This window comes from Lissotriton helveticus, chromosome 1_1 (assembly GCF_964261635.1).
Source record: "Lissotriton helveticus chromosome 1_1, aLisHel1.1, whole genome shotgun sequence".
Classification (NCBI taxonomy): domain Eukaryota; kingdom Metazoa; phylum Chordata; class Amphibia; order Caudata; family Salamandridae; genus Lissotriton; species Lissotriton helveticus.
The window spans coordinates 1,081,769,161-1,081,783,797 of NC_136057.1; the positions used below are offsets into that span (position 1 = coordinate 1,081,769,161).

General features: G+C 43.7%; 1 protein-coding gene across 5 annotated transcripts in view; it reads right to left on the reverse strand.

Annotated features, from left to right (window-relative positions):
• CFAP54 (cilia and flagella associated protein 54) overlaps positions 1 to 14,637 on the reverse strand; it is a 2,603,731-nt gene that overhangs the window by 1,205,566 nt on the left and 1,383,528 nt on the right. For all 5 annotated transcript variants that reach the window (XR_013608312.1, XR_013608313.1, XM_078677994.1 and 2 more), the window contains exon 39: positions 11,413 to 11,548. Coding sequence is in view for 3 of the 5 variants with exons in the window: in XM_078677994.1 (XP_078534120.1) it covers positions 11,413 to 11,548 (136 nt within the window). In the remaining 2 variants the exon portion in view is untranslated. The remainder of the gene's footprint in view (positions 1 to 11,412; positions 11,549 to 14,637) is intronic.

The window sequence follows — 14,637 nt, forward strand, 5'->3', positions numbered from 1 at the left end:
GGCAGTTAAAATGGAGTACCCTTAGGGGTTCCTAGGGACTTGAGATACATCAAGTAGTCGGCCTCCTCCTTCCTCTCAATCACCTCATAGAGTCCAGTCCAACAGTCTTGGAGGGCCCTGGGCTCCCCTGGCTTCATTACCCATACTTTCTGTCCAGGTTGAAATTCCACAGGGGTAGCTGCCTGGTCAGATCACTGCTTCATAACTTTCTTGTAAGCCTCCAAGTTCTCAGAAACGTTCTTCCAGAACTTGGCCAACTGGTTCCTGAGGGCCAACATGTAGCTAACCATATCCGGTGATGAGGGGAGGTTCTTGGGAGCTTGCTCCCACCCCTCCTTGACCACACTGAGAGATCCCCTAGCAGGGTGATGCAACAGAAGTTCAAAGGGGTTGAATCTAACCCCCTAATGTGGCGCCTTCATGAAGGCAAAGAGCAGGCATGGCTGGAGGACACCCAACTTCTGCCCATGCTTGTGAGGGTCTTGTTAAATCTTTCAACAACTGATAGATTACCCTATGCTCCTTCTTCATTGACTTCATATACACAGATATGAAGTTAGTGCCTCTGCCAGACACCATTTCTTTAGGGAACACCTTCTGGGTGAAAATCACCATCAGGGCCCTGGCTACTGCAGGTGAAGTCACAGTCCTCAGAGGGATGATCTCTGGGTACCTTGTAGCATGTTCCACCATCACCAGGATAAACCTGTTGCTTAAGACTGTCTTGTGGTTCAAAGGCCCAACAATGACAATGCCCACTCATTCAAAGGGGGTGCCAACGACAGGGAAGGAATTCAGGGGGGCTTGCAGATTTTTCCCTGTCTTCCTACTGGCCTGTCAGGTTAGGCAAGTTCTGCAGAATGCATCTGAGTAGATCCTCATATGGGGCCAATAGAAGTGGGATACAAGCCTGGCAAATGTCCTCTTTTGCCAAAGAGGTCCTTTCAGGGGAATTTCCTGAGCCAGCCCCAGTAGGAAGGCCCAGTATCATTCGGGGACAATCAACACATGGGATGCCTCATGCAAAGGTGCCTTAGGCTCACTACACAGGGGGTAATTTTCACAATATACGAGGTGATCTTAGAGGTATCACCAGCTGTCTGGGTTTCAGCCATTTGCCTCATGTCTTCCAGGGTTGTGCACTCATAAATCCTCTCTGGTGGGTCCCCCTTCTGCTTGCCACCCAGTAAGTTCAGGCAGGACACCATGGGATGAAATGTTGTCCCCATTAGGGTATGGACCTGGCTCTTCTGGTGCCCAATTCACTGGTAATGTGGGAAATTCAGGGGCTCATTTCCAACACCCTTGCCCATCCCTCTATTGGCAGCTGTCTTAGCCATTCTTCCAGGCTCCAGACCTTCTTGACTCCCCTCCTGAGCAGCTATGGACGAGATGGTCACACAGACCAACTCAGCCAATCCCCAACATTTCCAGGTGTAACCGGAGCTCCACTTCCTTCCAGGCAGTGTCCTCCAGATCATTCCCTAACAGACAGTCCACAGGCATGGCAGGGTTCACAGCACCACAGGGTAGTATCTCTCCCGGCTGTCTGCTACTACAACCTGGTGGAATGTATTGGGAATCACTTGCTCGCAGGGCGCCAGATGATACCTGATCAACAAGTTATTTCCCTTTGGTAACGCCTTATCTGGTAGAGGCAGGATCTAGCTGAAGATTCCTTTCCTTTTGAAATCTAGCCAGGTGCCAGACTGTTTCTGGACATTTTTTCAGCAGTACCTCTGTGCTTTGGTAGAGGGTGTTGTGCGACTCCGCAGTGACGTCGTCCACAGAATGTGATGTCCACAGAGTCCATATAATCCCCCACTGACGCACTGATGTCGGTTTCCTCCATGACTATTGTGCACACAGAAAACACAAGCCACTTATAAAAACTGCCTATGGAGATAGTGTGCCAAAAAAGAGTCATTTTTGTCTCAAATAATGACAAACTCTAATGAAGGCATCTCAATGCCAAGAAAAATGTATCTTGTAAGTAGAAGAAAGCAGTTCACAGAACGGAGAGGATGAAAGGATCGGTACGGAATCTGCGGCTAGATCCTATCTCTACCAGATAAGGCGTTACCAAAGGTAAGTAACTTGTTCATCTGATAGAGCCATCTAGCTGCAGATTTCTTACCTTTTGAATTAGATACCAATGTAATACCATCCTGGGAGGAGGGTCTGCAAACTGATCCTGCTAAAAGTCCCAGGCTAGAAATAGCCGGTCTAGAACAAAAGAGAAGAGACCGGATGCTCTTAGCAATTTGCTGTGAGCAGAAGTATGCACTACACCAGAAGAAATGTGAAAGGACCACAGGCAAGTGAAGGCATAATGGCATTGAAAAACATGGGGATAGGGTTTCCCATGTCAGGGGAGCAAACATTTGGCAGAAAACAACAGCCATTATTAACATCAATACTACTTGCAAACATGGATGTGAACCAAGGCAAACTGAGATTTGGGAAACCAGAGTTAACAGTCAATGCCACTGACTAAAAGTGTTGCCGCAGAAAGCCATGATCGATTCAGAAAAGGGGGTGGTGATGAACAGAGTGTCTGAATTAAGCAGACCACTCTTACCCAGTCCAAAGATCAGGGCTTGATCCATCACCGTTATTTAGCTCACTGCCCCATCCCAGCTCAGAACCTGGCTATATGCAAATTAGTCTGTCCCTGGCCCAGTGCATCATGGGAACAGGGCAGACCAAACTACCAAGCCAATTCTTCACCAGAAAGGAGACAAGCTACCGGGGACCGGTTTCTGGCATTTCAGAAAAGCCATGATGTTAGCCAAACCTCCCCTGAAAAACCCCAGAGAAAAAAAGAGGATCTAAGAATCCATCTTTTATGGCGAAAGGATTGATCAATGCTACAAGAGAAAGTTGAAAAAGGGAACTACTATTGGTAAAGAACCAACTCTTGTGCTAAGAAAAAACTGCCAGAGAGGAAGACAACATCTCTGGGATCATCTATAATGTATAATGAGCAAAGGTAGAACAAATAAATAATTGCCCATGTAACAAAAGAAAATACTTATACATCTATATATATCAGCCAAAGAGAGAAATCGTCACTACGATGATGCATAAAATATATGAGGACCGAGTCGAGTCATCAGCAAGATAATACTAATATAACAGAATGGACAGTGTGGAGGACACCACACACACTGACGAAGTATGTAACTATCTGCTAACGGACTGAGTAGCCTAAAATCAGACTGCTGATATCAAGAAGACAGCAGGTGCAAACAAACCTTGCTAGCATAGATAAAGCAAGCTCACAACTTGGACCTACAAGAAGGTCAAGGGGAAATAGATGCCAACAAACGGAAGGGCTAGGACAGGTATCCAGTGTCAACATTGAGGGAATCGTTATATCTGACAGAGCAGGATCTGGCTGAAGTATGGAACGAAAGGAAAAAAGACCTATTCCTCTAGGGACAAAACACCCCACAAAAGTGGTATTCCGAAAATCAAAAACAAACTTATTTGATCCTTTTTTTCTGAAAAAAATTGAAACAACAGAAAGAGTTGCAACTATATATAAGAGCAACAATTGTTTGTATAGGAAAATAATGTTCCAACAGGAAAAAAGGAAACCTGAAAATCACCAGTAGGTAAAAGGCTAAGGAGGCCCACAACCATAATTATTCTAAGGTATATGCGCAAATTCCGAAAGAAGTTAGGTACACAGATAACATTATGGAAGAAAGGAACCCCAAAAATAATATTGAAGAAATATAGGGCTAGAACTATCACAACGCCCTTTAGGGTAAAGTAAAAGGAACCAGCCAAGGAGATTGTATCCCAGGGGGGCAATCAGTCCCACTTGTAAACTAATCCTAGGAAAACCTGAACTAAAATGTTTAAGGAACATGTGTAAACAACAAGGTATATCTATAAGATGGAAGATAGCCATCATCACAGAAAAGGCCTATATTGCAGCACCTTAAGAAGAAATGTGGCTTCATTTTTTTTTTAAGCATCTGGATGCGCAGGGTGGTGTCTGAACACTTGCCTCAAAGGTGAAGTGGCAGCAAAAGAAAACAACCTTACCTCTAAGCTATAAATAAGTATCACAGACAGTTTTGCGGTGAAGAGTGACTATAATGACAAAAATATCAGTGGCACAAGAGAAAAGCACCGAGAAACATGACCTGCATAGACTGGAAATGTAGACAAGATGCTACAACAAGGAAGACCGGCAGGGTAAAAGGAATAAGGAAAAATTCCCTTCCATACAGAACACAAGAAGGAATTTGAAACCAGGTACCACCAGTGCCAGGGAGACCAGTGGTAAGTGTACAGCCTGCTGAGGTATAGAAAGAGCAGCTCGCTAAAAAAGTGCATGGACCAATTGATGTAGAACGGCGTTACCACTTGTCCCATTGCCCTACTAGGAAAGTAATTACCTCTCAGGAGAAGTAGGATAGTCCCAGAGCGAGAAGCATAAGTAACACTCTGTAAAGTGAAGCAAGGAGAAACGAGAGATTCACCATAATTAGGCTCAAGTGAAAAAGCGGTGAGCCGTGAACAAAGTCTTCCAGGTATTTCTAATGAAAAGCTCCCTAGAGGGGACATCAAAAACATCACAAAGGTATTCAGTAATATATATAAGGCATACAGAAGATGCTCCACATAGAGCAAAGAACGCACCATATAGGTAACAATGTATTGGGCATGAAGCTCATCTTCAGAAAAAACAAAACCGTGTGCCATCAGGTGGTAAACCCATTTAGCCAGAAAGAAAATATTTCCCAAAGAGTGGGAGCTAAAAGCTATCATCGACAGGCTGTAAGAAATAATAATACCTGCACCATGCAGGAACACCGTACTAGGTGCAACCAGAAGGTGGATGGGGACTATAAATGGAAAAAAAACACATGCGTTAGATCTTGAGGGGAGCTGAAGCCCACTCAAATTCGGGAGTAGAGGATTCCACACCAGTATGGGCCCATCTGTAAAAAAATAAAAAAAATGAGTCTCCACTTTTACAACTCGAGTAATTGAGGAACTAGAGATCCAGTACAGGAATAGACAAAGTTAACAGTCAGGTCAACCTCGACTGTCCCTAAAGCATTCTAATGCAGAATCAGCAATTGTGCTCAACAGGTGATCACAATCAAACGGCATGTCCTTCATAGCCATGCATGACGGGGAAGTGCCACCAAATGAGCTTTTACTCGACCCACTGAATCGTGATATTCATGCCACATCTCATTACCAATTTAGCTGCTTCTAACCCATCTTAGAGTGTCTGGGCGAGTTCACTTTGGATTTCTTACAGAAGAGAAGACAGCTGACGTGCCACTGAATCCCACAACCCTTGGTAAAAATGGCCCATACACATGCAGTGTTTACTGAGCGCAAGGCTGAGGTGGCTGAGGAGAAGATGCTTCTTCCTGTCTGGAGGAATGTTAGGGAGGATTGCTGGAGTCCAAGGAGGATAAAGGGGCCTGCACCACAAAACTTCTTGGAGTTGGGTGCCAGAAGAGACAGGATGGGTCTCCGGGCGTGGGCCGGTGTCTACAGGCAATGGACCAGTCCACAGGGGCCCCGGTGGCAGGCTTAGCCCTGGCCCTTAATAATATATCATACAGTAGATCACTGCAGGGGAGCACAAGCCCTACTCCTATTTGACTCTGGTGAATCACCTGCATCAAGGGGTCAGTGGTCACCTCCACAGAGGGTAGCTGGAAGTCAATGAATGCATCTGCCCTCTTCAACACCTCAGGCAGGGAGGATCTCACCTCTGTAGCAAGGCTGGCAGGGGAAAAAATTCCAAATCTGGCCAGGACTCAAGGCCACTAGCCTCACCCAGCTCTGTCAGCCAACTACTCTCCAGAGGAGGATGGACAGTCTCGTCCATGGTGTTCATAAACCCAAGCTCCTCTCCTTTACCTCCAAAATCCTGATCCTCATGGAAAAAATAGCAATTGATGGATGAGAAGGATGGGCGAAGGTGTCCGAGACAGATGGCACCACTGTCGCCGTACCTGACACTGTCTGGCGTTATCTTTGTATCAGTGAGGTTGACCGGCACTGCATTGAGGAGCGCAGTACCAGACGTTGCTGGTAGCAGTGCAGCAGACATTGTTGGTAGCAGCCGCAGATCGGCCTCTGACGTCGCAGGTGGGAACACCAAAGGGCTGTGCACCGGAGCCGACCTGGATCGCACTACGGATCCAGAGGCCCTAACTGACGTCATGGGTGAACCAGCCAGAGTGGATTCAGATAAGACACCTCTCACCTCTTTGGGGCTCGAAAGTGCACCAGAGGGAGATGGAGGACAAAGGATGGCATTGAGAGTAGTAAAGTAACTCTAGATATAAGGTAGAGTCACCCCAGCTCCAGGCTAAACAGGGAGGGGTGAGGTGGAGTCTTGCGCTGATTTCTCATCTGGGGCTGGGAGAAGGCAGTGGAAACACAGGGCCTACGTGGCGAAGCCTGTGAAAATAGCTTCTAAAGTAGTCCTGTGATCGCCCCCGAGGCTTGGAATGAGACAGACGACGCTGGGCATCTACCAGTCGTGCCACCAGGATCTTCAAGTGCCATTCCCACAATGCCTTCAGCTGAAGTAATGGCATGAAGCCCAATCCTACGAGTGGTGGTGCTTGCGAAGGCACCACATACAAAAAGTATGAGAGTCTGGGGTTGACATCTGGCTTCCACAGGATCCACAAGGTTTGAACCCCAAAGACATGAGAGAAAAAGAAAAAGGGCACACTGTTCCAGGCCAAAAAATGCCCAGAGGAAACACTTTGGATCCACGTTGAAAGAGCGGAAAAGAAGGAACTGATTTCAGCGCGTCAGAAGGGGGATTTTATGGACTCTGTCAACATCACATCCAGTGGACGACGTCACTATGGAGTCGCACAATGCCCTCTATCAACGCACAGAGGATGCATAACTACTAACCCTATGATTATGCAATCACGTGATAAAACAGCGGAGAACCAATATATACCGCTTTCCGATCTTTAAACACGTGAATGAGGGTTTTTATTTGGGACACATCGGTACGCGACCTGTATACCCGGGTTATGCAGGACAAGTGATCCTTCCCTACCTGATCTATTGTAAAAGATCGCAGCACCAACTGCGTGCATCTAGCCACACAAGACTTGATCAAAGTTAAAAAATATGGCCGACCGCGATGAACTGCAGGTTGTATACAGGAAATGGATTGGGTCCGGTCAGCGTTTACCTTCGGACTTAAAAGATATTTTGTGAAAAATGTTCTGAGATAGTAAAGTTCAGCAGGACAAGCCTGCAGGCAGTGTCAAAGGAGGGAGCATCAGCGTTTTGGAGCCATGGGTCGAAGCCAGGGTGAATATTTCTATGTACAGACCTAGTCTCTTTTTTGCAAGTCGAAAATCTCCAAAATCTTGAAAAGCAGGAGGCTGTAGCTAAGGACAGTTCCAGGGGCTCGGATACCCCTTACAAAGGACTGCTGAACAGCATTTGCTGCTGCGGAGAAGAACGTAGTGGGAGAAGCAGCAAAGTCAATCCAACCGGAGATGCACCTTGGGTGAATAGGCAAGCTTGCAGGTCCTCCTTTCCTCAGTTCTGAATTTTGACCATCTGGACACCTTTAGCACAAACATCAAGGGTCTAGGACTAGTGGAACTCCACCTGGGGGCTCAAGACTCACTCAGGCTGCGTCCAGGTGTGGGTTCAAGATGGTGAAAATCTTTTGTGTTGCCTGTGGTAAACTAAGCCTTGGAGTCACTTCTGGTAGTCTAGTGTTTAGGTGAAGATGCAGGGCTCAACAGCAGGGCTGTCCTCCGAAGGTTAAAGGAAATTTCCAAGCAGCAAAGCAGTCTTGCAGAGTGCACAGCTGGTCACAGCAGCAGTCATCTGAGAGACCTTCCACAGGTCCAGGAGTGACCTAAAGAGTGGGTTTGAGGGTCCTATTTGTATACAATTGACCTGTCATTTGGAATGTGGGAAAAGCTTCTAGAAAGGTTTTTGAAGTGCATGGACATTCCTGACTTCCCAGCCCTGGCTACAAACTGGTTTGAGTGACAATGTGGTGGTGCTAAGTCCTTTGTGTGAAGGCACAGCCTATCTAATTGCAAGTGGGGCTGTGCTCAGCTCCCCCTACATCCTGTTAGCAAGTGGTACATTCAGGAACATCTAATCCCTCTATTGTATGACTGCCTGAGGGAAATTCACTAAGACTAGCTGTCAGTTATACCCGTTCATGTGACCCAAGACAGGCTGCAGGCACAAAAGGGCTAATGGTAGGAAAATGGCAACTTTCAGAATTGTAATTAAAAATCCGACTTTATCATTAAAGAGGATATTTCCTCATTACAATTTTATAGATAACAAACATGGATTGGTTACCAGGTCCCAATCAAGATTTAGCACTTATTAAATATAATAAAGCAACTCAATGTTATCCTAGGGGAAAGGTATGCCTCACAGTAGTGAAAATCAAATGTAGGAGTTTTTCACTACTAGGACATGTAAAACTTAAAAGTACATGTCCAAGCGTTTGATTACAATGCATTCTGCCCTATGGGCTCCTTAGGGTCTACCTTAGGTTCGGCTTATATACAATAAATGGAGGGTTTAAGGCTTGGCAAGGGAGTTATGTTGCCAAGTCGAATTGGCACTTTAAAACTGAACTCAGGCTGCACTGGCGGGCCTGGGACATGTTTAAAGGTGCTACATAAGAGGGTGGCATAATAAGTACTGTAGGCCTTTTGGTAGCATTTAATTTGCAGGCCCTGGGTAAATGGTATACCACTCTACAAGGGACTTAAAAGTAAATTAAATATGCCAATCAGATGTAAGCCAATTAAACCATGTTTAGGGGAGTGAGCACAAACGCTTTTGCACCGGTTAGCAGTGGCAAAGTGAACACAGATCAAGGTAAACCAAAACAAATTTCGTCACAAAAAAGGAGCCAAGTATGCAAAAAGGTTTGGGGGAAGACCACCTCAAGGCTAACAGGTCTAACAACATCATTCAAGTATTTATACAGGAAGGGACACTCAAAAAGATGAGTATGTGTTTCTATGCTTAGCCCTTAACTCAAGCACCAAATAATGCATATATCTGGTAAAGAAGGAAATGCATAATGGCCGCTGATAGAAATTGGGTCTCTAGTTGGAAGAGGTATGCATCCTGTCCAAGAAGGGACCACACTCCTAGTCAGGGTAATCTAGATATACACTAAAAAACAAGCTGTGCTCACCCTCTGGTAGCATGGCACAGATCGGTCAGGCTTATCTAAAGAGGCAACATGTAAAGTATCTGTGCAACACACACCCCCACTAACACAATGAAAACACCACAAACATTCTTCACAAAGGTTTAGAAAAATAGACAATTTCATGAGGAAATCAAGACCAAATGACAGAATTCCAATATGGAGAACCAGAGTTATGAATTTTTAAAGAATAAACCAAAATTAGTGCTTAGAAGTCAATAGCACTAAGGGGTTACTTGAGGTCGTGGAAGACCAGGGTAAATCCAAAGTTCAGGCTGAACGCAATGGAGGGCAGGCCGGCTAAAGGACTCAGACAGGTCCTGGTGCCAAAGTACCTTGGAAGGAGCAAGCGCCACCATTGAAGACTATGTGAGAAGTCGAGGATACGCTGCGTCATCATCCTTCCTGTGAATGGTGGAGAAGCATTGGCGCCGATCTGCGCTGTCGATGCAGGCTTCGTCATGGGACCCCTATATGATGCAGGCACTGCGTCCTTGTCGAGCCTCGCAGTCTGTTGAGGTGATGTTGTCGATCAGCACTTACGTTGGTATTGAAGGGCAATGCTTTGGTTCCGATCAACGCAAAGTCGTCACTGCATCCATGTTGATGCAAAAACAGCTGCAGGACTCACTTCTAAGGCCCAGGTCAAGATTTTCACCTCAGGCAAGGGAGGACTCAAAGATGGCAGAGTCCAGCAGCAGAGTTTGTAGGAAGGCTTTGATTGCCCTGAGACTTCAGAAACAGGAGGCAAGCCAGCAAGCCCTTGGAGTCACTCTGGGTTCAGGTGAGATGGGTCCAGTTCTTATCAGCAGAGCAGAGATCAGCAGGCATCAGGGCAGCTCAGCAAACTAGAGAAGTAGCTCCTCCAGAACAGTCAGTCAAGCAGAGTGGCAATCCTTGAGGCACAGCAGTCTTTACTCCTGGCAGAGTTCTTCACAGGTCCAGTAGTGTGCTGTCTTGGTAGGCTCAGAACCCCAGTACTTATACCCAGTTGTCCCTTTGGAATGGGGTTGACTTCAAAGCAGGCCCTCGAAGTGCAGAGGTCCCCCTTTCATCACAGCCTTCGCTCCACACTATCAGTAGGGTGTAATCAGCCTTTATGTGGGAAACAGGATGACACTGCCTATTCAGGTGTGTCAGCTCCCCTCTCTCTTCTTTCCCAGGAAGTGCTATCAAAATGCAGATGAATACAGATGTGATCTCTGTCACACACACCTTTACTGTGTCTGTGGCTGTCTAGAGGGAATGCACAAAGTGTAGCTGTCACCCACCCCAGACATGTATTGGAGACAGGCTGCAGGCCAAACAGAGCATTAATAGTAGAAGAATATCCTCTTTGTAAAAGTGGCATTTCTAAAATAGTAATGTTAAATCTAACGTTATCATTAAAGGGGATTTATCATTACCATTCCAAAGATCTAACACATGATGCAGCTATTCGTTTCTGATCTGGAATTACAGCTTAAAAGTGTTTTAAGGAATTCTTATTTCTAGCCTATGAGAGGCGTAGTCCTCACAGCAGTGAAAACAAATTAAGCTGTTTATCACTACTAGGACATATAAAACTTGACAGCACATGTCCTGCCTTTTACTTACACAGCACCCTGTCCTTAGGGCTCTCTAGGACCTACCTTAGTGCTGACCTATGTGTAATAAAAGGGGAGTTTAAGGCTTGGCAAGTGGTTTTAAATGCCAAGTCGAAGTGGCAGTAACCCCTGATCACAGGCCTTTCAATGGCTGGCCTGAGATAGGTTTGAAAGGCTACTTATATGGGAGGCACAATCAGTGTTGTCGGGCACTAGTAGCATTTAGGTTACAGGCCCTGGGCATATGGCATAGCCATTTACAAGGGACGTACAAGTAAACTAAATATGCCTATTGTGTATACACCAATTTTTCCAAGTTTAGGGGAGAAGCACATGCACTTTAGAACTGGTTATCAGTGGTAAAGTACTCATAGTTCCAAAGTCAACACAAATAATGCCAGAAAAATATGAGTAGGAAGGCAAAATGGTTTGGGTGACCCTTTGGAGAGGGTCATTTTCCAACAGTCGTTAATATTAATTCTTGTTATTTATTTCGTTTAGTTCCTGGGGACTCACAAATGCTTATAAAGTGCCATGTTGCAGAAAGCAGAGCACAACAAACACACAGCTTTTCAATAATACTGGACTGAAGAGTCTTACTTTTACTCCATGCTCGGATGTATAGTTGATGAAATGAGGCTGAGGAACATTTGGTCCATTGAACTGCTGGATTCTGACAATAAGATGTCTTTGTGCATATACCAGGAGAGGAGTCACTTTCTCTGAATATCTCTCACTGAAAAGCAAATCACAATTACATCAAGGTAAATCATTTCTATTTTGAACAAGTACATTAATAATTTCATGACACAGACTTATGTGCCTCATATAAATGTGAGCACATTTCCCACTGGATTTCAGATTTTCTAGGTTTTGTAGTACTATCCTAACTTACAGCCAGAGTTAACTGCCAGATTACCAACCTCTGTTAATGCCTGCCATCATTGTATATGGTCAGCCAACCCATTTCCTTGAAATCCATATTAATGAGGAATACAATATGCCATAAAAGAAGACCCACTACTTTAAAGGTAAATATGTATATGACAATGTATGTGAGGACCAGCACACACTCTCCACTAGTAACCTTGGAGCAGTAGACGTAGTCCCAGTGAGCGTTCAGCTTTCAAACAGTAATTTGCAGCCATTTGTTTTGGGGGGACTAATAGCCATTTTGGCCCTCATAATACTTCTCCAAAGAGTCAACTGCTACCAAAACTTAAGGACCTAAAAGCTAAAGTTCCTGACGAGGAGTACGTCAATGTTTAACAAAATTAGAGATTCAAGGAGCATGCTCAGATAGCTCTTTGGAAATGTGATTAATATTCTGGTATCACAGAAAACAGATCTGCAACTAAATATCTGTCTTCCTAAGTCTTACCTAAAGCAGGTATAAGTGTTCATAAATTCATAAGATCCCCAGATGCCCAGCTTTCTGGAACCACTGTCTTTTAGCATGTCTGAAAAACCCTAGCTACTAGAAAGCAAGGGTGAAGGAAAGTCATAACAGTGGCATAAGGTGGGTCAAGACTATAGGTTGTTCAGCAATGATAAAAAGATCTTGAGGGTATTGCCAAGCTGTAGGAAATGAAGATCAAGGTTGATTTCTTGAAAACCCTATCTGTGTAATGCTTAAATATTTAAATAAATAATTGCCAATTGTATAGTGTAATCCTGGTTTGGTTGGATAGTTGTAATGTTATATTTTATTTTATGAAATAAAAGGGCAAATTTATATGCACTTCAAAAGTTTCCTGGGTAGTGTGAAAATACTCATACACTGCTCCTCATGAATCCTACAAATTTGGAAAACTAGCACTCTAGCTCCTAGATGCCCTTGGAGGTAACAAGCAGTGCTCTACAAATCCACCTTACATTAAATGTACACTCTGAAATCATGACCAAGGAGTCAAATTCCTTGCAAGTATTCACTGCAGTGTTCTCTTCATATTTATTAATTTAATATGAAATTAAGTTACATTTATTATAGGACTGTTCATCACTTCTTCACTAGTATATTTCCTAAGTTTGCAATTTTTACTAGATACCTTTACTTGCTAAATCACACAACAGCTACAGAAGGCAGGGAAATGTCAGAATTTCTTTATTTTAGCATACAACAAATATTTCAAAGCGTCCACTTGCTCATCTCTCTTCCAGAGGTAAATATGAATAAATTGTCTATAACAAATACCGCAATTCATCTACCTCATTCACTACAAGTCTCTCTGTTGAATATATAGCTCAAGAGTTTTTATCAATTATCACTGTTATTTTTCAAAAGCATCAACAATTCAACATTGTACAGTATCAATACTTTTGAATTACTCTAAGAAACAAAAAAGAAGAATAGAGATAGCAACAGACTGACACATAATTGCGTATACATTCACATCACTTAACTGAAAGATGAATACTGGACCAGGACTCAATGTGCTTGTGAAAAAATGTGTATAAAAGGAAGGACTGACTTAGGTAATAATATATACAAGTGGTGATGGGATTATCCACAGTGGAAACACATACCTGTTCTTAACACACAAACTAATGAATGATTAAGGAATCATTGTTCTACTTGAACAAGATGACGTGTTGACTCTTTAATGACAAAGCCATAAGTCTTCATTAGAAACCTGGCTTAGAGTATCTTAAATAAGCATTGTGTTCATGAAGGTCAATGAAGTCCTGGAAGTACTACGTTTTCAGAATCTGTACAGTGGGAAGCACAGTTGTTCATAGATGTGCAACAAACAAAGTCGAGTCAGTGTTGGGTAATGAACAAAATATATTGGCTATCTTGAATCTTGAACCACCTCACTTTGGAGAACACTCGCAAACTCAGAACAGTATTCATGCAACTAGACACCCATCTTGCCTTGAGCACCACAGCTACAAAAGGAGACAAAATTCGTTGTTCCAAAACATCTTTACTGTATGATGCATTGTACATTGTTTGTTTGACAATAGAGTTACAGCTTCGAAAGAGGCTGTGGCAGTTAAATATTTCCCCTACTTAATGGCGGAACTCTAAAGCAGAGAGCTCTTGTACATCTGTGTCCTATCAAAACTGCTTTATGTGACTGGCAGATATGGTTACACTGAAGCAGAATACTCTTAGTTTGGTATAGAACACTGACAGAATACACAATCTTTGTGTATGTTGCCTATCTTGTTTTAGTTTGTTTCACTATTTTGTTTCATTTGTTTAATAATTTCTCCCATATTATCTTTCCCCAAAGCAACCACATTGCTTTCTCTTGAGATCATAGTGAGGGGGCAGTTCAGAACTAACAGAGCACTGGGTAAATGCTGCTCCCACAGAGGACATAGGATCCGACCCTATGACATTTCAGCATGCATCTGTTAATCCCACTGCAATATTGTAATAAAGGCTGCTTGTAAATATGGAAAAGGGTTCTTTGATATCGGCAATTAATAGCAATAGTATTAACTTGTTTTACATACAAATCTCTGCAGCACTACTGTTGTTTCTAAGCACTGTAAACAACAGATGCTACTGTTGTTTAATGGTACTCATTCTACTGGTTTCACAAAGATGGAAGGCTGAGTTTTCCATGCTGTGATTCTAAAGTTAGACCTGTAGTTGTTGGCAGAAATCAGCAGCCATTCCTAACTCACTGAGCCATCTTGCTCACAATTGGCAAATTCAATAACATCTTTAAAACACCAAAATTCTATATTACAATGGTCTCCAGTCATGTGCATGAAACATACAAGAAAGTGATGGCCTGCACACACGACAGACTCATGAAGTTATGACCTTGCTTCGAAAAGTACGTGTTGCTCGGTTTCTAGCAGTAATAT